General features: G+C 40.9%; 1 protein-coding gene across 12 annotated transcripts in view; it reads right to left on the bottom strand.

Annotated features, from left to right (window-relative positions):
• The window catches only part of LOC125887176 (pleckstrin homology domain-containing family A member 5-like), a 116012-nt gene extending 103088 nt beyond the window's left edge, over positions 1–12924 (bottom strand). For 9 of the 12 annotated variants that reach the window (XM_049573809.1, XM_049573810.1, XM_049573811.1 and 6 more), the window contains exons 1-3: positions 12807–12923; positions 12621–12697; positions 9668–9725 (exon numbers count right to left, since the gene is read on the bottom strand). In XM_049573809.1, the coding sequence (XP_049429766.1) occupies positions 9668–9725; positions 12621–12697; positions 12807–12898 (227 nt within the window). In that variant the 5' untranslated portion in view covers positions 12899–12923. Of the gene's footprint in view, positions 1–9667; positions 9726–12620; positions 12698–12806 lie in introns of all 12 variants that reach the window. The other 3 variants (XM_049573805.1, XM_049573807.1, XM_049573808.1) reach the window with 1 other exon arrangement.
• Positions 12925–26410: the final 13486 nt, after the last annotated feature.

Below are 26410 nucleotides of genomic sequence, written 5' to 3'. Positions count from 1 at the left end.
CAGCAGAATAAATGATGGTATCGTGCATCTCGGCTACACTAAAACAGAAACACAGTGGTTAATGTGAGGTTAGGTTTGGGCGCAAAAACCACTTGGTTATGGTTAGAAAAAGATCATGTATTGGGTTTAATACCAAGTTTTGGGGGCAGAATTCCCCCTATAAAAAGCAGATATGTCTCCATAAAAAACAACCCCTTTTTGTGGCACTATCCCAGCAGGAAACGCAACAATGTCTCGGTAAAAAAAACAACCACTATTTGTGGCACTATCCCTGCTCAAAAAACAGCAATGGGTCATTAAACAACATCAAGGTTTGGGGGCTTAAAAGCCACTGGAAAAAGAGCCACAGGTCATGAAGTACACCCATGCTGGGGGCTGAAAAGCCGCAGAAAACACAGCAATGGCTCCCTAAAAAAATCCATATTCGGGGGCTGAAAAGTCTTTGAAAAAAAGAGCCATGGGTCACTTGAAACAAAACCCACATTTGGAAGCTAAAATGCTGCTGGAAACACAGCAATGACTCGAGAAACAATCGGTTTTGTTGGTCTAAAAATGTGGTTCACAGCATCTCATCAAGGTATCACACCACCCACAGTCCCCTTCATCTCCTGATGACAAAGTCAGCTCATACACTTCCTAACTTTAGAGATGTTACATATATGAAACATGCAAATGTAATGTATTTGTGGATTTTTTCCCCTGCAGCCCAGCAGTCAGAAACACACTTTCAAATGCTAACGTTGCTCTGAATCTGATTAATGAGTAGATGGGCAACTATTTGCAAAAGTTTGCTGACTTTAGGGGAAACTCTCTGGCAGCATTATCATAAAATCTGCTTTGCCTGGGTTCAAACTTGTGTCTATTAAACAAACATCTTTATGTGAGTCATTATGCTACATATTAGTCACAGGAAATATGAAGCCTCCGAGTCGTTTGTACCACATCAGTCATTCTGACAAACGGAGACTCTAATAGGTTATCAATAAAAAACATACACAGTCATCACAAAAAGCAGATTATCTTCAAGTGTCAATTAAAACAAGTGAATATTGATCCACATGGGAGCAATCCAATACTCCTACTTTAAATATGCAGTCAGCCAATGTGTGGGTCTTCAAAGCCCAAAATGAGCCAACAGCTAAACAGAGATTCACTGGAGAGATTTTTGTCATAATTGGCCAAATTTCAATTGACATGCTTTCCTCTGTTCTGAGTGATGAATTATGCAGCTGTACAAGTGAACTGCCTAATGAAAGTGGTGGTTGCAGAGCAGACTGGTACAAGATTTATATTTTAAGTTGCACTTTATACTGATGAGCACTCAGAAGCAGCAAATTGCCCTCAAAGGACAGTGAAAAAAAATGTTACCAAATGAAACATTAAAAAGTGGGCAGCGGTAAAGCAAGACTCTTTTCTATAGCACTGTGAAGGTCAGCCGTTTGAGCCTACCACTGTAATTACTACTCACTCATTAGCGTTCAAAACAAGATGTCAGCCAGCTCATTGTGTAACCTGCATCAATTAGCCCTGACTTCAGCAGCTCCCTTCCTCTTCCAGACAGAATAAATGAGACAAGAATAGCGAACAAAGACAGGGAACTGGCGGGAGACCTGCACCTGTCTGCTGATAATCATAACTTCCTGCCTCCATGAGGCAACAAATATAATCAATTTAGTAATTAGGGTCATCAGTCTCCTACCAAAATATTAAGCCTTTTGCACCAGTCAAACTGATTTCACCCCATTTATCCTGATACACACATCTGGAAGGACGCCACGGGTCAACAATCCTCATTAGCAGACGGTGACAGGCAAACATTTTGACAAAACATTGGTTCAATTGCCTAAATCATGTCCCCATGTCTTGTTCAAAATGAAGCTTAGGTTAAAATGTGGGATTATATGCTACAGAGATAAAATGGAAAACAAAAATCTGCCAGATGGCACAGTCTCATCAAAACGCTGTTTACGTCACAAACAAAAACAAACTGAACAGATAGAGCACTCTGGGTAGCTGTGGAATTTAATAGTAGACCCAAGAGAGGGACACTAAGAAATGTCATGAAAATAAAATGTCCAATGAATAGACTCTCTATATAGTTTGCTGCACAGACCGTACACTGCACACAGTATTTTGCTTGTGCGTAAAATCTCCAGCATCAGAGAGCCCAGCTGCAGATCTTTGCACAGAAGTGTAGTTCGATAACAGATCAGTCTTCCAGCTCCTAACTCTCCACATGCAGCACAGAGTAGCAGACAGGTTAATCTAAAGGAAAAAGTGTCAGTTGCTCTGATGTGTGGATTATAGTTTCAGCTCTTGGAGGACCAAAGCAGCAGAATGGCTGGGTGGAGTTTAGCGTTCTCTGATTCATCGCCAGATTCAGCAGTTGAGACCAGGGCCAAAAGCCACTGCCTTAAAAACTTGAATGTATTAGGACTAATGGGTGGGAGCTGCTATTATTGACCTGTTACTCTCTCCTCAGTGAGCCGCAGTGTGTGTGTGTGTGTGTGTGTGTGTAATGCGTATACATACTTCAGACAAAAACAAACTAGCACATTTGGAAAGAAAAATAATAGTTAAGTTTAGGGCTACACATTACGCAAAAAAGTCATACTGCAATTATTTTTGACAGATGGTACAACTAAGATATAAGTCCTGATTATTTGTGGTAATGGTTATTTGCATTTCACTGAAAAAATATATATATAAAAATTATGATGATGTGATTTTTTTCTGGGGTCAGTTATGTAGGAGCTATATTTAGTCTGCGTTGTTTTTTCTCCTCGTCTCAATTCACTTCTGTAAATAACCACATCTTAATGACCACAGGAGACTGCTTTTCGCATTGAGTCGGCTCGTTAGCAACGGCAACAAACTAACAGTGAAACAACCGTATCGCTCCACCATCCTCTTTATTTTGCCAAAATGAACATTTCAAAATAAAAGCTTCACTCCCTGTTCATTTGTGACATACCGTATGTCGGGTAGCCGCAGGAACAAAGTAGCCTCACATATTTAACAACCTCTTCAGCGTGACGCTGAAATTTATTTCTCTCTGTATTGTAGCAAGTCCTACCATCTTACAATGAAACAAACTTATCACAAATGAATAGTGCAAATAAGCATGCTTCCTAATGTCTGGAATAAGACTTGGAGACTGGGGCGTCTCTGTAGCATCACGATGCTTAATTTCTGCTGATACGTTGTGACACATTTTATCTGGATATTGCACTTGACCACATTGAGACTTCGATAATATTTCGATTTAATTGTGCAGCTCTAGTTAAGTTGTGCAGCTCACATATCCAGATTGGACTTACACTGTTTTTTTTTAAGATATTTTTTGGGCATTTTTAAGCCTTTAATTGATAGGACAGACAAGTGTGAAAGGGGGAGAGAGAGAGGGAGTGACATGCAGCAAAGGGCCACAGGCTGGATTCGAACCCAGCCCGCTGCGGCAACAGCCTTGTACATGGGGCGCCTGCTCTACCACCAAGCCACCGACACCCCAAGACTTACATATGTTTTAACCCGATTGCCAAACATGCCCTGTTTGGTTCGGTTAAATTGAATTCAAGTTCATTTGGCCCCTAAGTGTGGGTCATTTGGGCAGGTGTGAACATGATCTGCACTCGGGTGCGGCACCAAAATAACTAGACTGAGACCTTCTTGAAGAGGTGGTCTCGGTCTGGTTACAAACGATCTTGAGTGCGCATTACACATTGTTTAGGTTAAACAAGCATGAGCATGTTACAGTCCTGGAGGATTATTAATGTGCGCCTCCTCCTGTACTGCCTTAATATGCACATTCAGCACATCCAATGCATCAAAACATTGTTTTCTAGTTGGAGCCGCACCTTGTTTTCAAACGGTATGGTTTGACTAAAATGAACAATGACAGCAATATAGTCCACGATGAGCAGCACTAAAATCAACCTGCGTAGTTGTCCCTCTATTGTGACATTAGAAAGTGTCACATTTATCTTGCAAGTGTACTCTTCTTCAACGTTTTGTTTACTTCCTGGATTTTTCCCACATGGAAATTCTGACCAATCAAGAGCAGCTTTCTCGCGCAAAGCATTTGATCTGGTCCACTTGTAAATGCTGCCGTGAGAACACGAACCAACTCTAGGCTATCATGCAGCTTTGTAACAACATTAGTCCCTGATTCAGACCAAAGCAAGACAACTCTAGGTCTGAAAGCACCCTAAGATCCATTTGAGATCTGATCGCTCTGTCCAGCTCAAAGAACCACACAGTCCAAATGGGCCCCACGCCCGCCTGTCAACAACTACTACTATAAGAGTTTTAAAAATGTTTTCATTATTTTCAAAAATTACAATTACATAGGGTGTACATCATGATATTTTCTGTATTTTCAGGGACAATACTGGTGTGAAAACAAAAAATATTACAACAAATATCCAGTCAGGAACAACAACGAGGTGAGGAAGGGCCGGTGCTGCCTCACTGGTTTAGAACAATCCTGTGCATTTGGGTATTTCCACAGACGTTGTATATAGATTGAAAGTGCAACTGCATTTACACTTGTGTTCAATGTGGGCAGAATACGTCACTGACCACCTCAAGAGGTAGTTTGACTGATGGCATCACAATCCATCCTCAAGGCATTTTGGGTGCACTTTAACCTGTACTTTCCTGCAGTGAAGCACTATCCCTTTGAAATCCGATCCACCAAAACACATTTTAAGGCAAGGTGTAAAGAGGGTCAAAGGGTGTGCACATTTTCACTGCTTGTCTTCCTGTCTGACTGAGAAACAAAACAGTCACAACACACTGGCTTTAGTCACACGTCTGCCTTTGAATGAAATAAACAGGCTAATAGTTGCATATTTACACCTCCTCATTACTGACTAGTTGACACATACTGAAGTTCCTCAAACTAAAAAGCCGTGCTGGCATCGGGCCGCCTGCAAACAACCCAGCAACTCAAAAGAGACTGCTCAGTCTGAGGAGAGCAGTAAGCCATGACTGATTCAATTAACATCTGCGCTGACCTTCACTCACTCAAAACTCACAGCGCCATAAAATAATCAAATCTTGTGACGGGCTATGCCTCTTGTCCACACCATCACACTAACAACCTGCACCTTCCATCCTCCCTAACACATCCTGTCAGAGGACAGTCTACGTCAGCACAATCTGCTCCTTGATTCTCACACTGTGTAGCCTGATGGTAACAGCCAAGCCACACAGGCAGCATGTGAATGGGCCAGATCCTGTCGCAGGCTCAAAGACCCGAGTCATAGAAATGAATCAATGATTCAGTCTCTGTAAATCTGAAAACAGGAAGAGGATCCTTTTGCTTTAATGTGTTCGCATCGTATTAATGCACATTAAATATGCAAACACACAAACACCCTAAACTTGCAATACTTGACAACATTAGATTGATGACAACGTAATGATAACTTACTGTAAAACATAAGGCATCGACTTGTCCAGCTGCCATCAGCTAATGGCTTTGGACAGTTTTCAGAGGCTTTTATTGGCAGCCTCTCATAAAGCCTCAAAAATGTCCAGAGTACTGTCCAAGATAGTTATCACATAAACTTGTCAACAATTTTCCATGTCAAAACAATGAGTCACAGTGATATTAACATGCATGGTTTTACATTAACCAATTACTCAATTTTAAGTACATCTTCATCGCTTGAGACTGACAAATTGATCTTGTGCCTCAAATTGACCACGCTTGTTCATCAGAGCACGCAGCCAGCTCAATGACACAGAAACACACAGCGCTGGCCACATAACCAGAATTCTAAAAGCTTGTGTTAAGTAAAACAACAAAGAGGACCCTCATGGGCCAGGCCCAGTAAACAGCCTGGGAGAATCTTACTTAAACAGTCCACACAAGCCAGACTGTGGAAGCCTCGGTCACATGTAGGCTGATAATCTGCATTTCACCCACAAAATCTGTATCGGCTTTTATCAACACTTAACAGCAACCCAATAAGTAGTCAGTACAGTACATCGTATGCCTACTAGTATGATCTGCAGGCCCACAGCATATTAAACTGCATGTAACACTTTCTATGCTGACAACGTAAAATGCATTTACACTTTAAACTGGAGCTCACAGTTTAGCTTTCAGGAGGTTCCCTCTATGCAGTGCTCAGAAATAAACAGCATAGGTAATTACTATAGCGAAGTGACATGCAGCACAAATGAGTGACAGAGAGGAATTGAGAATTAGATGAAAATTGGAGGTCTGATGCATTTTTCACTGTTTCTGCCTTTTCAAACAAAGGACACAGCTATTACAGGTCAACACAAGGACATGTGCTGGGGCTGTTTCTCTGTGTTTAAGTATTTGTTTAGCCGCAGTTTAGAACAGGCTCCGTTCAACCAGCTGAACGCATGCTTTTGTTTACAGTTTGTTTATCGTGACTGTTTCTTGTGCTTACAGGTGACTACAGGATTCAGCATGTGGTTTACCTGCTTCTTTGCAGACAAACAAATAAAACCTCTTTGCTGAGGGGTGGTGCATCGGCTAATACGTGGTTGTTGTGTATAGTTTGTTAGATAATCAGTAAGCTTCCTGCTGCTGTTAGGATGACTTGAGCTGACTTTACATGTATGTAATCACACAATATTACATTATCTTAAGCGTCACCAGCTGAGCTAGATTATATATTTATCCATCATAGTATAATATAATGTTTTGAAAAAAAATTACAATCTGAACTGTCCATATACTGTATATCCCCATAATCACTACAGTCTACACTCTATTAAAGCTGAGGCAGGCAGTTTTATTTTGGCATTGCTGGACAGAAACCCCATATTAACCTTTGAGTATACTGTAATTCAAGTGGGCTGAGATAAAACCAGACTTCTGCACTTCTGCTTGGCTCTGTTTTCAGGCTTTAGAAAATCTATCCCATGGCTGAAGACTTTTACCAATCAAAGGTCTTTTCCAAGAGAGGGCATTCCTATTGGTTGTTCTACAAATGCACATGCAGATGGTGAAAGCCTGATTAAATGGTGGAGAATCCTACAGAGACAGTTCCTATGTCAGCATCATCAACTACAGCCTACTCTGCAAAGCAAATGGACTTATCAAAAAGAGAGTCTTAAAAAAAGAGTCTGACAATAAACGAAATAAAACATGTCACTACCAGGAATCATAAAAGTGATGGAAAGAAAATCTTGTTCATAGTTTAGCCTTCTGCTAACTGGAGCCACATGCTGATAATAATAACAATAATAATGCATCACATTTATATAGCGCTTTTCAGGACACTAAAAGACGCTTTACAGTGCTGAAAAACATCAGTGATAATAAAATAAAAATGAAAAATGACTGTTGGAAACTAGAGAAATGCCAGTTTAAACAGATTGGTTTTTAACAGTGATTTGAAAGTCTGGAGGGAGCCTGCATTTCTGGTATTGAGTGGGAGGGAGTTCCTGAGGGTTGGGGCAGCGGCAGCGAAGGCTCGGTCCCCCAAGGTTCAGTACTTGGTGATGGCTGCAGCTAGTTCAAGTTAATGTTGATGTAGCTAGGTTGAGCTTCAAACCACAGTATGTCCTCTGCATCGCTCCTCGCCACTACAGACCACCTTGCCATCAGGAGAGCAGGCAGCAGCCCCGGAGACAGACCCAACCTGCAGCTACAGCATCTTGAACTCAGCTAGCACTGAGGTGAGCTGACAGTCCCGAATCTGTAGCTGCCATTACACAGGTTAGACCCAGCTCCGGTGCTGGCCACCAGTCTGCTGTGACTGCTCAATTGGAGTTTCTACAGCTACAGTAGTTGTTCATTTCTGGGGCTGCTGCCCACCCTCCACCTGGTGAAGCAGTCCACAGTAGCGGGGAGCAAGCAGGGAGCGAGGGGGAGGGACTGTGGGGTGTGGTAACTAGCTAATTCTTGTCTCATTTGATCTACAATGAAATATGATCAAATAAATCAATGTATGGAAAAACACTAGGTATGGCACACGTGCATATGGCTGTGCTTGTCTAGTGGGAGGGGACTGAATTTTCAAATTCTGCCCCTTTTTTGCCCTTTCCAGAAAACTACCTACCCCAGCTTTATTCTCAGTTAAACCTATGTACAGCAGGTTTATCTATCTATTTTGTACACAGTTCAGTGACCGCTTTTGACAGTGACGTAATTTGTAGAAGGCACAGTAACTGAGACTAAACCAAAGCTGCAAATTCATCTGCAGGTTTTAAAGACACAACAATTAAATTCAAATTAAACTTCCGTCTAAACTGTAGCAAATGCGCAAAACCAATGTTTTTTCACATGCACAGTGCAGGCTGCATGCTTTGTGGGGGACAACATGATTAGTTTGAAGCTTGTTTTACAGAGAGCATTACCATGTCAGTAGGCTGTGCCAGAATCACAGTGATCAACTAATGAATGTGGTCCCCAAGTCAGTTTTGCACTGAGAGGCTGTGATAAAATACGGGAATATAAAATTACTGCCTTTCAGTCGGACTGCCTGGCAACCTGCCACATGACGCTCCTCAAATTCATGAGGAAGTCAAAGACAGAGAGAGGATTCAGTGAGGATAATAAGACATAATATCCTAAACTCGTAGCCTGTATATTGCAATGTCTTAAATCATACAAAGGCATTCTTGTGTTTTGGCAGAGAAATTCATCCGCAACATATCTAAAAACTGTTGTGTGAGAAGAGTATTTCACTAGGACATACGAAATAACAAAATTTTTCAAGCTATATCCTCGGATTTAAAACATTCTGGGGACAGATGATGAATCAGTGCTGACTGAATGACAGCGCCTGTGATCTCTTTTGATCAGTTGCATGCATCAGACATGGAGGAGGGAAGGGAAGATGTAAAATGTACTGTATTTCGGGGACTTTGTAACATAGCCAACTTCTAATGTAATTCATGTACATCCCGGTCTTCAAAAAGACAGGGGTGCAAACTGAAAAAATCAAAGTGCTTTAGTGGACATGGAGGATATACCACATTTCCTCCTGCCCACATAGCACCAACAAATGAGCGCACTGTGGATGTGATGTTCAAACAAAATCAGTGGAGGGAGACTTAAAATAAAAAGTCTTTTCAAATTCCTGTAATACCGTAGCTTGGCGCGTACCTCAGAAATATTTTCCAGCACCTACTTAAAACAAGTGTCATCTTAAACTGTGAGCAAACCGTATAAACCTAAACAATGAAGATAACTGGGTTTTTTTTGACAAATTATTAACTGTCAGAAAAGTAGAACACATTATACTCTGGCCCAACTGTCCAAGTAGGCTCAGCTCTTAGTCTGAATAAATACAAACAGCTCACAGGAAGACAGCAATGACACGTTGCCCATGTCTGTCTTGTATTTGCACAATGTTCCCGTGTAATCATTAACTTTTGCGATAGGCTTCTACAGTACAGAAATGGGGAGTAAAGGTTCCAAATTTATAACCATGCCATATTTATGTCTAACACACAGCATGTTTTCAGGAGTAGCCCAGCATTTGGGTTAGGTTCATTTGAAGTGATAATGCTGGTGATAAACAAATTCCTGTTTGACACTTAAGGCATGTTGCAGTCGTGGTGACATGCAAAGGGGGAGTTCTTTGGAGTCATATGGTCTGCTCAAATACTGTGTGTATGCTCTGGAGTTATGATGGGTGTGTGTCTTGTGGAGGGAGGGTGTTAAACTCACTTGATAAAGCACCGTGCACCCTCGAAAGTATATCCTTCTTCCCATCCAGTGGGTAAGTCTGTGAAAGAGGGAGAGGTGGACAAAAACACGTGAACACAAACTGATGAAACAAACAGAAAGTTTAAAATCAACTAGAGCTATGTGCTCCAAGCTGTCAATTCACACAGTGAGCTGCTACAATTAGTCGATTAAACTACTACCATTTTGAAAATCAATGTTTCCTTTCTACATTTTTCAAGTACGAATGCCAAACATTTGCTGGTTCCACTTGGCACTTCTTCAATGTGAGGATTTACTGCCATTTTAAATATAACTAACAATAAAATATCCCTGAGTTTTGGACTGTCTGTTGGAAAATTAAGCCATTTCTAAACTTCACTTTTAGAGCTGCAACAAACTCTTCATCATTATTATCCTCTGTAGAGTTGTTCCAACATTGATACCAGTATTGGACATGCCTCCAATGCTGCCTAAAATGCTGGATTGGGTATTGGCGAGTATGCAAGTCAGCGCACCGATCCGATACCCCTTACTTAAACTTTAAAGCAGTTTCATACCCGGATAAAATAACAGTTTTCTCAGAAATCATTTCTTCTTTGTTGCTCTAAAACAGTCGCCACTGGCAACTACTATACAGTGTTACAGTGGCAAACAAGAATTAATTTCCAGTAAATAGTGTAACATTAGCAATATAAAGTCCCCCCAATAAAAAGGCAACGTGTATAGTATGCAAGGCTTTAGTTAGAAGGTGTGACACTAGTGTTGCCAATTTCTTATAAAATTTGCAAAGCATCTGAAGCATCTGCATCTCTGATTTATTTGTTCATGTTTTACAAAGGGTTTAGTCTAACCTGAGCCATGCAATACAACAATGATAGCAATCATTTCACATGAATACAGGGTTAGACCCAAAGAGGACCCTCATGGGCCAGGCCCAGTAAACAGCCTGGGAGAATCTTATTAAAACAGTCCACACAAGCCAGACTGTGGGAGCCTCGGTCACATGTAGGCTGATAATCTGCATTTCACCCATAAAATCTGTATCAGCTTTTATTAACATTTAACAGCAACATAGTAAGTGGTCAGTACAGTATGTTGTATGACTACTAGTATGTTCTGTATGCCCTCTACAAATAAAACTGCATGTAACATTTTTATGCTGACAATGTAAAATACATTTACGCTTTAAAATTGGAGCCCTCAGTTTAGCTTTCAGGAGGTTCCCTCTATGCAGTGCTCAGAAATAAACAGCATAGGTAATTAACATAATGACATGCACCACAAATGAGTGACAAAATAGATGAAAATTGGAGGTCTGATGCAGGGTTAGTAATATACAGCTCTCTTACATTTTATTTCACCGCAATTGTATCGCATCGGTTCTTGGTATCGTCTGATATGAAAGTTCAGGTATCAGAATCATTATCAGGAATGAAAAAAGTGGTAGTGAAACATGTCTGATCATTTGGTTTTTCACACTTTCCTAAAGCTCAGTATGATGACTTCACATTGCTAGTTTTGTCTGACCAGGAGCTAAAAATCCAAAGACATTCAATTTACCATCACATAAGACCTCACAGAAAATCCTAACAATATATAAGCTACATATTTCACTTTTTTTTCTCAGAAAATTACTTAAACCAGTGATTCCCATCTGGTCTAGCTACGGGGTCCAGATACGGGGTCCAGCAGTGGCTGCATCCTGGAAATTCTGGCTTCACTTTTGTACAGTGGGAGTAAGTACAGACGTGTCGTCCATCTTTATATACAATTTATGGCAGTGGTTTCCAACTGGTCCAGCCAGGGGGTCAAGATTTCTCCTTAGTCATAAGTTCAACGTCCACACAGTTTATCATATACAGTGTCGTTGGCCATGTCGTCAAGCTAGTCTGCCGTCTCTGTCAAGTAACTGTTAGTCAATCATTCACCATACAGCAGGAAATGACACTTTAAAATACAAGCTATGTACCAGAAATTCACTGTACTTCAAAGAACAGTGTGTTTTTTTACAAACTTTACACATTCGCAGGCCACTTGTGGTCTATGCAGAATGGCACCATCACCAACCAGTTGGGGACCACTGACTTAAACTATTACTCAATTATTAAAATAGCTGCAGATTTCCTTGCAATTGACTAATCGATTAATCAACAAAGTATTTTAGCTTTTAGAAATTCTGGGCATTTTTTTCACTATTTCTGATATTTTATAGACTAAAAATGATTGTTTGTTGCAGCCCCACAGAGATGCAGCAGCCACTCAATAACATGAATGGGAAAGCTCTGCAGAGACTTGAGAGGAGGCTGCTACACAGTTAGTCGCATAACGTCACCAGCATGATACATTGCAAGGAGCTAGTTTTTCAGTGTAACACACTGCGTTGAAGATTTGTCAATGGCTTTTTGTAGTGGTGGGGCAGGGGAGGCTAATTGTGTAGATTTACAGCTAACATCACTAGCTCCTGTTGCTGTATCCTGCATCCTACCTGTCAAACTGGCTCTGTGTCTGATAGTACATGTCGTACAGGCTTTGTGGTGAACAGAGACCGTCAGTTTATTAAAAAAATAATTAAAATGTCCTCTACATGTGTGTACATGCTGGAGGTTGATGGGAAAACTCGTCCTTTTACAAGTTCACGCGTAGCTAACGTCCACTCGTCAACTTCACTTGCTGACCAGCCTAAAAAAAACAGGAGGCTGAGGCTCACGAGGAAGTGGCACGAGCAGGGCAGAGGTGGGCACGAGAGGGTTCACTTTTCACAGCACCACCAGCGCCGAATAACCCACTCATGCATTAAGAAACACAGCATGCATGTCACAGTCTCTGTCTCTCCCCCACTGTGGGAAGTATCGGTTTGAGGGATACGGTCAACAACAACAACACATGACGACGTGAGGCACGAGAGCCGTTAAACATAACAGAGAAACTTGACAGCCGTTAAGTGACACCTTACCTGGAGTTTTTCTGTGCCCGGTTATTACCGCCTCGCCACTCACTGGATGCAGCCAGGTTGTACTCTTGGCTTCTTCGCTGTTGAGAGACAGAGGAGGGAAAATGCGTTCATTATTACACGGTGACTTTGTTCGAAACACAAAAGCGCAGAAATGACTTGAGCCGTTTTCCGTGAAGGGATAGTTACTTGATAAAGAAGACGCGTCCATCCCGAGTAACCCCATAACTCCAGGAAGAAGGGAGACAAGAAATCCACTCGGGTTGTAGATCCGCCGCCATGTCTGGCAATACTGTATGACAATCGCGCGGCTCCGCTCGCGCAGGCAGCGCGTACACGGAAACCTTGGCAACGGCGGATGGCTGAGAGGAGGGCAGGAGCCCAGCGGGTAGGGCAGACAGGTACTGTCAATTAATCTGTCTGGGACACGATTTTATCAATATACATGTTAAATTTATAGAGTTAAACTGTGGAAAACACCCCCATTTAGAACAAAGTCAGTTTATGGTAAGATTAAAGACATATTTGAATATGATTTCAGCTTGTGGAGGACAATAATGCATAAATGAACACACTGTTTGCTGCTATTTAAGCTATTTAACTAAATAAAACAAACAAACATCCCAACCCTGACCCATTACTGGATTATCTAGAAGCTGTTTAGCCTTTCCCTCAGGCTATTTGTTTTTATTTCAGGATGTCTTTCTCCAGCAAGCTACCTGAAGATGTTGGCTAATTCTAGATAGCTAGCATTGCTAATGATTGCTAGCTACTGTAACAGACTGTTCTATATTGTATGTCCCTCTTGAGTTGCCATAGGGCAGTAAAGGTTTTGGGGTGACAATTCTGCTGTTTAAAGTGGTTCATGCATGTGTGAGAAGTTTTGGGGGTGAAGAAAATAAATGGGTAGTGGTTGCTGTTCATTTATTTTCTTCACCCCCTCTTTCTTCAACGGAATGTTACCCCAAAATGTTCCTGCCCTATGGCAACTCAAAAGGGCCATACAATATAGAACAGTCTGTTACACTAGCTAGCTAATAAGGCTAGCAAGCTGTTAAACCTACAATACTAAATTAATATTATATGTGGATATAAACTATATAAAGTCACATATGACTATATAGCCTACTAGATAATAATAATAATAATAATATCAACAAAAACAACAATAATAATAAACTTTATTTATTTAGCACCTTTCATACAAGAAATGCAGCAAAAAGTAGTTTACAGTAAGGGCAGTACAAGCACTGAGTGCTTCACACGAAAATAGACGTCACATAATGGATATAAAACAGACAAGGCAATTCAAAATAAAAGGACATTTAAACAGTTTACAACACCAATTGACTAATTTATAAAATCATAGCGTTGTAAGCTTATAAATCATAAAATCAAGTAAGATTTCAAAATATAATCTCACTAAATAATATTTGAATGCAGGATGCCCCAGGGCAGTTTTCTAACTTTATATTTTTACCTTAAAAGAGATTTATTTTTCAACATAAATTAAATGGCTTTTCCCACACATTCCCAATCATCACATATATCTTTTTATTTACAACCTCATATAAACACACAGATCACTATTTTCCAGTGACAAAAACATTATATCAGTTCACCCTAAAACAGTTCTGGTGAAATAAATCTCAAGAATGCAGCAATTTACATTAAATGTCACAATTCACTGTAGCATATCCATTCAATACATGTGTTGAGAGTAGACTATAGTGCCGTATATTTGTTAGACGAGGAACTATGGGGGTGGGGTCATCTTTCACAGACATATAAAACATGTTTAGTTTTCGGTTTTCTTGTGAGATATTGCTTCCTCTACAATTTGTTTTTCTCTGCTGTTTGATTGTGGCTGTGTTATTGTTGTCTTTTGTGTGGTTGTGGATGCTTGTTTTTTTTACCAGCTGTGTTATTGTTCCCTTTTGCATGGCTGTGGATACACATTGTTCTAAACAAAAGACACCTCTCAGTAGTGTGAACAGCCATGGGGGGCAGGGTCGGATTAACCTGCCAGGGAGCCCCAGGGCAAAATTGATCTGCTGGGCCCCTTTTGGCGATGTCTTTTTCACAGCACACAAATTGACTTGCTATAGTAGGAAAAAACAGGGGTGTTAGTAACATAAACAATGGTTCCTTTATTTAGGCTAAGTATCCCAGTAAAACAAACATAACAGTGTGATAAAAATAAAAATAATTAATATATTTTTCAGCTATCATTCATTGTATTATTTACGCCTGTGCTTCTCCTATTGTTACATGTGAAAGGCTATGTTCAGACTGCAGGCAAATCAGATTTGCTCCTCAAATCGGTTCGGTACTGTAATTTGCAAGTGATCGCAATGGATTTGTGCATCCAGACATCACCAACCTGTCCGCATGGATTGCTGTTGTAACAATGCAGATGTCATTACCTATAGCTACGCTGGTGATGCAGCTTTCCAACACAGAAGCATGAGAAATGGAGGGCCATCTTTTTGTCCTCCAAACAAGCGCATTGTCAAGTCATGGTGCAGAGCTCTGTTGCACCAGATAAAATTCTCCATAGCGCTCTGCTACAACACAGATTCTGCTCAGCACTTCTGTCACTCTGGATTTGACGGCGTTGTTATGTGTCTTGGTGTGAATGACTCAAAAGACACTTTGAAATCTGATTTGAGTGGCCAGAGCATCCAGACTGAGACACATCTGTAGAAATCCAGCATTCTTAACCAATCAAACTAATCATTCACACATGGTACGTTTTCTCAAATAAAATTGTATAAACAAATAATCAAGCCACCATTAAAAAATTTAGAGAAGTCAACTGGGGCCCATAGCTTATTTTGCCCCAGGGTCTACCAACTGGTTAATCATGACAACATGGATACTTCTGGTGGCTAAGGTGGTTAAGACGCTGACCATGTAACAGCAGTCTCCCTGATTTAAGTCAGGCCGAGGACCTTTGTTCCCATGTCATCCCTTATCCCCTGTCAGTTTCTGCAATTTCCCTGTACTTTCTAATATCTAATAAAGTTAAATGCCACAAAGCTTAGAAAAACAAACATTTAAACACAAAACAGAAATAATGAAGATCTTAGAACTAGATTTTTACACAGCGGCCCTGTTAAGACAGTACCTCTAGGTCAAGTAACAGCACGAGCTACCTTGAGGCATCATGTCAGATGGTGTTGTGATGTAGTGATACATGTTCTAAAACAAAAGATCTATTAAATTAGCACGAAGCAGATGATACACAGTGAGCCTGCAGCTTGCTTTGGCCCCTGGAGTTCTGGTGTCTTGGGGCAGTTGTCTGCTTTGTCTGGTCTATAATCCAGCCTTGCATGGTGACACAGACTGGCATACACACACAGCCAAACAACCACTTTCAACTCTACCTTAAGGTTCTTGGTTTCTGGCTCCTGTCATTGTGCTGTGAAACTGCAGCATCAGCCTTTCACACCAGACAAAGACAAGTCATACAACACCACTGTGCCTGGCTTGTTTGTTGCCTCTCATGTTGCATTGTGTTCTGGACACATGGTAAGCCACAGCTTTTGAGGCGGTCAGTGGTGATTGTGAATAGTGGACGTATCTGCCAACTGTCAGGTCATCCACTTTGGAGAAAAACTCTTGAGGAAGGGAAGCAGTTAAACACCGGTGCCGCTCCTAGTCAGATGTCAACAACACTGAGCCCTTTGTTTTCTTCTTACCTGGGGCAGAGCAGCACAGCTTTCTGGTTATATAGCGTACAAAAGAGCTTCTTGTTTTTACCCCAGGTAGTTAAGACAGTGGTCTATGAGAAGAAAGGAACATAATATTCAACAAAGCTGAGCTTTATTTGCCCTTTTGTTTAACCTTGCATCAATTTGAGATGAGTGCAGAGGCTTTGTTGCATAAATGCACCGCTAAATACGATCCATTCCCTAACCTTTTGATCAAATCTGTAGAGGATTTTGATTCCAAAATTCTGACTTTCTTGAATAGTTTAAGTATCTTTTTAAGGAAGCAGATACAATGCCTTACTTGCTCAAGCTCTAGCTGTTCCATCACCATACAATCCCTTTTAGAATATCAATGAATAAGGTCCATTAGAGTGGAAATGATTGGATTAGCGCCTGATACCTACCTGTATGTGCTGGTATACCCGTGGGATCTGAAAGTGAGGTAGTGTCTGAAAGCCTGGCTCCCTGTTTCTCAGTTTTCCAACAGGAAACTCAAAATCTTCTCAGTGTATTCCTTGCCATTCATAGCAGTCAGAAAAGAAAAGTAAAACGTAGGAACAAGCACTATTTCCTATTCCTGACTTTTAAAATTATAGGATAAGATGATATATGACACACAAAGCCTTGGATTAATAGGCATATTAGTCAAAAGTATTAGCATAATAGTTTCAAGAGAAAGCCAAGAAACTAATTTAAGTTCCTTTTCTTTGCCTTTTTTCACAAGTTACAGGGTTGATTGAGAACTTTACAGCCCCCCTAGTCAATATGTTAAGTTTGCATGGACCTCCATTTTCACGGCCTGATATTATTGACATAACAGAAAGTCCAGCACTACGGGTCAGTACATGTAATTCTCCTTTTGGCAGGAGCAGACATTTCTCAACTGCAGCCCATAGTTGTCAGGGTGAATGATAAATGCTTCACTGTACTTCAGCTTATCATCAGCACTCAAGCAACCCAATACCATTTAGTTAAAGTGGAGCCTAAATGAGATTTGTCTTTCAGGCAAAAGGTAGAGTTAGTACAGGACGTGCATGTGGTGTTGTGTGTAAACCTTTCTCAGCACCATCTAGTTGAGTAATACAAAATGGAAACGTACGGAGAACAAGCCAAACAAAACTGGACCCATTAAGTCCTTGACCTCTGCAAGTTTGTGAATTCACTTTGTCTCTGGGATCCACTAAATGTCACTCTGTACTTAACTGAAGCTCTGGTGATAAAGTGACGCAAATACAAAATTGACTCAGAGACTTCGACAGGTCAGAAAACTTCCAACAGTTACCTCCTCACCATTAGACAGAAGAAAAGAAACAAGTTCAGCTGTAAAACACAATACAACCAGCTTCTCAAAGACTGATTTGACTCACAAAATACTAATTCATGTCCTTAAGGAGAGCTAATGTCTCATCTGGCCTGGGAACACCATGGCATCCCCCAGGAGGAGCTTGCAAATGTTGCCAGGGAGAGGGACGTTTGAAATGGCTTGCTTAGCCTGCTGCCCCCGCAACTGGGCCCCGGATAAGCTGAAGATAATGGATGGATGGATGATGAAGGAGAGCGGGGGTCTCAGTGTGTAAAAGCCCAAGTGAGAGTATTGTGTCTGGTTTAGCTGCAAAGATTAACTGATTTTGCAACTAGCTGGTTGACAGGAAATTAATTGGCAACTACTTTGATAATTGAATAATCATTTCAAGCAAAAAAAAGACAAACATTTGCTGCTTTCCTGCAATATAAATGTGGGAATCTGATGCTTTTATCCGTAATACATGATAATAATAAACGGACTAGCTTTGGATTTTGAAATTGTTGGTTGGATAAAACAGTGGTTCTTAACCTTTTTCATGTGGAGTCCCCCTACATTGATACAGATTTGAACACACCCCCCTATTTGAAAAGATTTTGCTTCAGGAACCTCAAATTTTGGTTATTGGACATGTTTAAGACTTGCCTGGGTCCCAACCTTTGAATCCGGCCACTCCACTGAGGTCGGGTTGACTGATTTGTTTGGCATTGTGGCGTGAAACAGCAGTTTCTTAGTTAAAATGAAGAACAACCAATGAGCGCCGCAGGGAGACTTGATTAGCCAATCAGCACCATGGGCAGGATTAAGGCCATTGTCAAGATGTTGTCAAATGGTGAGCCACAGCCAGTCAGGGGTAATAACAGAGTGGACGCAATGTCAGACTAAAGATGGAAATGGGAGTGTGACATTTCTGTTTGATATTGGGAAAGATGAAGACCAGAATGCTATAGTTGTCAGTTACAGCTGAGGAGATAACCACGGAGGAAGTGAAACCCGTGACCAGAATAGTCTCTCTTATGACTCTTACTCACCACGGGCTTTTTTCTATAGTGACTTAAATAGTGAGAATTAACTATTCTCTATTAGGGGACCCACTGAAACACCCTCAAGGATCCCTGGGGGTCCCCGGACCCTTGATTAAGAACCACTGGGATAAAACATTCAATCTGAAGACGTCACATTGGGTTCTGGTAAATTATGCAGGGCATGTTTTCCTATTTTCTGACATTTTATTGACCAACCGATCAATCTCGAAAATAATGGGCAGATTAATCGATAATGAAAATAATTGTCAGCTGCAGTTTCAGTCTGGTTAACATTGTGCAACGCATTCTTACATAATTGCTCCATGCTCGGCAAAGTGAGGGCTCTCTGTTCAGCGACACAGGCCAGACTTGAGACATCAGAATGTAATTAATGGTTGCACATTATCAAGCAGCTGTTGGAGGGCTTTGTTCTGGTGCCAGCTCAGCAGTAGCCTCGTGCCTGTCTGTACTAGGTAAGAGGGAGGACTCTTCTCTTTAGAGTGGAGCCACTCGGCATCTGTGCAGACCTCTCATCTGCTGGCATCAAAAGCCTTTACAGATAGAGCCATCTCTCAGCCTGAACACAGCTCTTTGAAATTAGTAGATTGTAAATGCGGGGAGTTTTATTACATTGCCACCTAACTACTGCTGAGGGAAAATTAGTTATTCTTTGATTGAAAATAACAGCTCCCTATATAGCCTCAGGAGGTAGCCTAATATTCAACCAAAAAGTATAGTGTAAAATTAACTGACTGGGCATAATAACTTCCTATGGTACCGCACTGTTTATCCCATCCCTTGCTCATTGCTTAATGATTAGAACATGATGTCATCCGTGCAGTGCTTCTCCGATTTCAACACACAGTATCATTTGACTGGCATGCATAACCCACAAACCAGTATAGCTTCTAAGGCCAGTCAAGTCAGCAGGAGAGGGTAATAGGCAACATTGGAAAAATGGTATAACACTTAATTCAGTTGTAGACGCTGAGGTATGCAGTAGTGCAGTACGGATGGTAGGAATATGGGTCACTAGGCTTTGAAAGTTTGTGGAAAAAAAGACCCAGAAAGTAGGTGTAGTTCTCACAACTCACCTCTGAATCATTAAACACGCTTCCCTGAATCACTGTTAGTCACAGTCTGACAAAAACCCAACCCACAAATGGCTCTGTGTTCACCACAGTGATGACCTCATTGGATCCATAGCCTTGTTGGGTGCAGTCCAAATGTTTTCCTTTCCAGGTTTTATGAGATTTCCACTAGTGATATGTGTCATTAAAACTGAATGAGTGGGTACTCTGTTTTTTAATTAGAGGATGCTGTAAGTGGCCTGAGTCAGTTTTAACTGAAGTGATTGTGAGAGGAAATGCACTGCAGCTCGGCTGTGGCAAAAAAAAAAAAAATACTGGGTTTTATTTCTCTATGTAAAGTAAAAACAGAGCTGGACTTGTGTTCAAAGTGTGATAGTTTATTCATGCTAAAGAACTGAAACGACTGACTGTGTTACATTCTGCAGAGCTTTCTGCAGACTGAGATTAGCACTCCTAGCAATGAGACAGGAGTAATGAGCAACAGGAATAAAGTATCATACATCTGTATGAAAGGGTCAGATCTCAACTACAGATCATAGATAAACAGAGACAATCATAAATGTATAATAATACCTAGATACTGGTTAATGGACCTGCACTTGTATAGTGCCTTTGTTATCTGACCACTCAAAGTGTTTTTTACACTACAAGTCACATTCACCCATTCACTCACATACACACACACACACACTGGCGGCTGAGGCTATCATACAGGATGCTACCTGCTGCTCAGTTTTTAACACACTCACACGCCAATGGAACAGCCATCAGGAGCAATTTGGGGTTCAGTATCAGTATCTTACTCAAGGATACTTAGACTTGCAGACTGGAGGAGCTGGGGATCAAACCACTGAACTTCTGATTGGTGGATGACTCATTCAGTCTAATGGAGTTGCTCACCTGGCGCATACGGCAAAAACGTTTTTAGTTTCTGAGTTCCTCAGAATGCAGCCTAGTGAATATGTAGAAGTAGTGTTTCTCCTGCTGGCCCTGCATGTGAGTTCCCGCTGGGCTCATAGACTGTACGCTGGGCTCATAGACTGTACGTTGAGTTGTGGTGGCATCACAGATGCTTAGCTCAAGTTTTACAAAATAAAACCTCCGTGGATTAAAAAAAACAGCAGGTTAAAACTGACCTTGTTTGCAGTCGATGGGTCCTGTCAACAGTTTTACAAACATCTCTTTAACAATGGCGGTCTCATAGGAAAATGCTCTTTGGGCAGCAGGATTTAGGTTTTTTTTGCTGCAATATCGTGAGTGGCCACTGGGAAAAACTGGAAGGAAAGTTGAACTGCTTTCCTGGAGGTGTAGGTACAACTACAGCTGGAGCAGCTATGTGACCTGCCCACCTTAACCTGCACGTCAGTCCACAATCAGCCCCGACGAAAATGCTAAGTTAGCCATTAGCTAGCTATGAAGATTTAGGTTAAAAGAGAGGTGGTTAGGGTAATTGAAGGGGTAACAGCTCGTCACTTATAAGCTTAGTCATATCGTCATGTAAAATGAATTATAAAGTGGATTAATTGGCCTCATATTTGTTCACAACATCAGGCCCGTTTCCACTGAAGAAGCTCCTGGTACTATTTGGGGGGCAGGAACTACTACAGGAACGTTCTCTTGCTCCCTCTCAATCGCCGTGTCTCCACTGAGAGAGCAGAGTAGGAGGAAGGTTCCTGTAAAGTTATGGGCTCTGGATGTGACGTAATCGTTGCACGACCATTTTGACCGGGGCGACATAGGGACGTAGTTAGCTGTTAGCCGTTAGGTGTGTCTGTATTAACGCAATAAACGGTCCGTGAAAAAAATATTTTTTCCAGCGCATGTCTTAGTCACAACATGATTGAGCTAACTGGAGTAGTTTCATGTCGTATCCGACAGCCGGAGGCTTTTAACAGATGATGTCCTGATGTTAGCTTTGCTGCTGCTGTTAGCTGTCCCTGTCAGCTGCAGCCACTGATGCTTTCTAGACATCGTGATTCCCCAAAACTGAATAAATACCACACATAGCAACACAAAACTGCTTTGCTAGCTCAATCATGTTGTAACTAAGCTATCTGCTGGAAAAAAAAAAATTTTCACGGACCGTATATTGAGTTACTGAGTTATTACAGACACCGCTAACGGCTAACAGTTAACGGTTAGCCCAGCTAATCTACGATAACCATAGTAATTACAAAACATCACATCCCGCCTTGAGTATATCCAAACAGCACCAAGTAATCCCCAAGCCCCAGCCAGGAGTCTCTCGGGGCCGTTCTGAGTACCTACTCCAAGGCAGAGACTTGTTTAGCCCATGTAAAAGTTCCGTAACTCTGTCCTTCGGGGGTGGTTCCTGCGGTGGAGACACGCACCAACGGCCCCAGCCCCGTAAAATTACCCCGAAGTTCCTGCGGTGGAAACAGGCCTATCGGTGTCGTTTTGCAGCAGGGTTCACCGTCGCAATGGTGGGTTTGTCTTGTTCTAGCTGTGGGTTTGGATTGTAGGGGTGTGTCATGTATGCTACAAACAAAACGAGGTAAAAACCTCCTAACAATGAACATTAAACAAATTCTAACCAGGAGAAGATTCAGCTGGTTGCAAGCCGCAATCCTTACCTCTAGATGGCCCTAAATCCCCATAAATCTTACACAACAGATATTTAAGCTAGCAGATAAAAACTAGCAGCAAAATAAGGAATAAACACTAAATTTGTCCTGTTTATAATGTACTGTTTTGAATCTGCTTTCATCTATCCATACAACATCCAGAACACTTTAAAACAAGGTAGGGGTATGCAGGGAAAAGACAACTGTGCCCATTTAGGAGCCTCTATTACATCATCTTTTGCTACAGAGTATCTGTGTCTCAACCTCTCAGGTGTTGAATATCTAAACTAACACATCATCATAATCTTACCTACAGGTTGTCATTAGGCATTATTGGTTTAGACAAGAACCCCTGTGTATACATAATGAAATTAACCTGCGTCCCTCCTGCTCTGTCTGCATCATAAACTGCTTTATTAATTGCTATCTGCACTTAGTAAGCAAGAGGCTACTGTGAATGCACTGGACTTTAAATCATCCACACATACCATGAGTGGCTTCTCCATTGATTGCAGCTGGTACCATTACTCAAAAGATCCTGCTGTGTCATTTAAGTAATGGGGTAGATTATTAATTAAAACGAAGGCCTACTTAACATTGATCAGGGTCATAAGCTGCTCTCTCTTTGGTATATTGCATAAATATCCTGACATGGGTGTGATTCCCCAATATACAGTGCTCATTAAAGCACATCACATGTGCTGACACCACAAATCCTGACACGCAGCACCTCCTGATTTCATCTTCATGAGTGCATGCCTGTGCCTTCACCCCGCAGTGTATTTATGCTTAAGTAGCAGTAATAGATCAGTTCACAGAGAACTACTTTAGGCGTAGTTTAATGTGAAAGTGCTGTATTCAAAGGCACGGTTATGTGGTGGGAGTGGAGAAGGCCACATTCCACTGCAGACATCTTAAATGTCTGAGGTGATGTACAGTGTTAATTAAGGTGTGGCTGTGAAACCAACCAAGAAACTTTATCTTTTTTTTTTCTTTTGCACACAGAAGTTGATGACACATGCTGTATAACAATGCAACCGCAACATCTGTTTGGCTTTGCAATATTCAGGATGTCTCAGCATGCAGTCCTCCCTTGTTTACACACATATCCTGTGTCTGATGGGAAAGCGGAGCAGTGTGACGATCAGGTCATGAGCATCTTCTCAGGGCAGTGAGGGTCATGTGAGCAACAGTGAGAAAAAGGCTCCGGTCCAGGAATAATTCTTCGAGGCAGATGGCAAGAAATCCTCAAGGACAACACTGATATTCCCAAATGATCCTGGGGTTTGGGACAATAAACTAAACCTTCTTGGTTATCTGATTTATCCCTCCCACTCCATTCAGCAACTGCTTACAAATTCAAAGAGAGCTGTTTAATATATTAATCATATCGCCTAATGAATGAAAGGAAAAGATCCCATTTTAATAGGGTGCGCACTGCGATAGAGATCTTATCTTGCACAGAAGAAAAAAAGCCTTGTACACAAAATACATGTGAAGGATTTTTTTGAAGGAACACAAAGTAGCTTTTCATACTGAAACAACAAAAGGAACAAAAAGATAAATGCGTAAGAGATCCCTTACGTCCCTGTCAACTGGTGGCCTTGAAAGAAAATCAAAATATATATCCCACGATGCAGTTGAGATAGAGTAACCTCCAAAGTAATTAATTATGTACAGAAAAAGAGTCTAAATTAGATATTCCTAGAAAAGGAAACATATGACCCAGTCTCTGACATCACAGTACACATATTTATGTATGAACATCTGCTCTGCTTGAGGCTATTTTGGGCCTGGAGTTTTTAAAATTCAAGGTCAAGCACAAAGTACAATGATCTGCACAACACTTTGCATGATCAAAGTATAATTACTGCTTCAGTTATTTCCTTATTACATGGTTGCGCCCCTTTGCCTTTCGGGGGAATTTTATCATTACCATTGTTTTTAAGTGCAACAACTGAGACAAGAGAGGATATTGCAAAATCCTGGATTTCCACAGGAAACAAGTCACTTAGTGGGTCTGCATAAATATCTCCTGAGTGTTTATTCCTGTGAATGTGCCTGTCTGCTTAATCAGGCTCTTCAGTGGAGAGTGTACAGTCAATTCAAAACGAAAATGAAAGTCACATCTATTAAAGCAGAAGCTTATCTGTCACAAAAGTGTCTATTTTTCTTTAATTATTCTTTTGTTCACAGCTCGACCCACATCCTTCAGCGCTGAGTAAATGAGCTCTCCACCAAAATAGACAGAGAAGCGAGTGTAGGATGCTCCACCGTATTTGTTTGTTTATATAATGACGCCATGCTCTGTAGTACCTTCCTAAAAGGATGGATCGGCCTGTGATTGATGAAGTGTGCAATTAGACAGCATGCAGCTTTATGCATCCCGTCATGTTATGTTGACACGGTGCACAAGTGTTGAATGTTCTGCCACAAATGATCTGTCCTTAGAGACCTCGTGAGGCAGGCAGTTTACAGCATGTTAGTACAACAACACAGGCAAAACAGGGACTTTCAGTCATTCTGCATCACAAGCAGGTAGTGGAACTAAATTTACTGAAATACAAAAATAAACACACATTACAGGTTCAGTTGGAAAGAATTTGATAGCGTATGATGTGTCAATCATGAGGAAATGTTCACCTGTCACCAGTTCTACTTATATAGTTCAGTGTTTGTTATAAGTTGTTTGAATGACACAAGAAAATCCTTTGGCACCATATTTCAGGTATGTGACACTTAAATAATATCTGTGAGACAAATTCAAATTTCCTCTTTCTGGGTTTCATATCAGGCCACACTATTATGGATTAACAAAATAATTGAATTGAATAATTGAATTGAAAACCTTTTTGAGCAATTCATTAAAATGTTACCTAATTGAATTTGAGGTGATTGTTTTATTATATATGTTTATTTTATTTCGAGAGCTTTATTTGGGGTTGGGGGGTTAAGAAACTTAGAGAATAAGCCTTAAGTTCCTGTTGCAGCTACTTTGCACAGACAACAGGGAAGAGCAGGCCCCACCTCTCTTCTCATTATTTTTTGTCATCGCCATGTTTAAGTCATCAAGGACCACCCATACATGCGCATTAAAAACCCCACACTGAAAACCCCAGTACATAGCAATAATAACAATAATAGTACACGACTAATAATAAGAAGAAGAGGAGGAAGAAGAAGAAGAATGGTACTAATAAACTTTATTTATAAAGCATTTTTCAAAACAGAGTTACAAAGTGTTTTACATGTCAATAATTAAAACAGAAAAGACTTTTAGACAACTTTTAAAAGAGCTGATAAAACACTTTAAATGAACTTAAAACTCAAGTAAAACAACGAAGGGCTCTTCAATAAAAGTATGTTACAAGAAGGGACTTAAAACAGATCACTGACTTGGCCAACCTGATTTCCCCGAGCATATTGTTTTAGAGCCTTGTGACCCTGACAGCAAACATTCTGTCCCCCTCAGTTTTCAGCCAGCCTCCCTGAGAACCTCAAAGTACGTCCTGGCGTGTCCGGTACCAAGAGGTTGGAGATATAGCTGGGAGAGAGACCATAAGGAGCCTTAAAAGTAATCAGTGAAATTTTAAAATCTGTTCTAAAACATACTGGGAGTCAGTGTAAAGAGACTAAAACTGGAGTTATGTGATTATGTATATTGGTTCTGGTTAAAAGCCTGGCAGCTAAATTCTGTACACTCTGGAGTCCATTTATAGATTTTTGATTCAGGCAAGAAAAAAGGCTGTTGTAGTAATCCAGGCGTGAAGAGATGAAGGTGTGTTAAATTGTCTCTGTGTCTTTTAAAGTTAAACTGGATCTTATTTTTTAATATATTTCTAAGATGATGAAAACATGAAAGCACAAGGTTTGTGACATGCTGTTCAAAACTTAAATTACTGTCAAACCAGACAGCAACAGGTTTGATATTATCCAACACAGGACTAGCCTATAATAGTAATAGTAATAGTAATTGCATAGGCTGTAAAGCCACCTGGTCAGTGGTGTCTGGGTGGAGGCCCCGTAAGTGCCACACTAGTTAGAGGCTTTTCATGAATCAGAGTCTCCATGAT

This window comes from Epinephelus fuscoguttatus, linkage group LG4, assembly GCF_011397635.1.
Source record: "Epinephelus fuscoguttatus linkage group LG4, E.fuscoguttatus.final_Chr_v1".
Classification (NCBI taxonomy): domain Eukaryota; kingdom Metazoa; phylum Chordata; class Actinopteri; order Perciformes; family Serranidae; genus Epinephelus; species Epinephelus fuscoguttatus.
The sequence above is the reverse complement of the archived record's forward strand: the minus strand, read 5'-3'. Positions and strand labels throughout refer to the sequence as shown.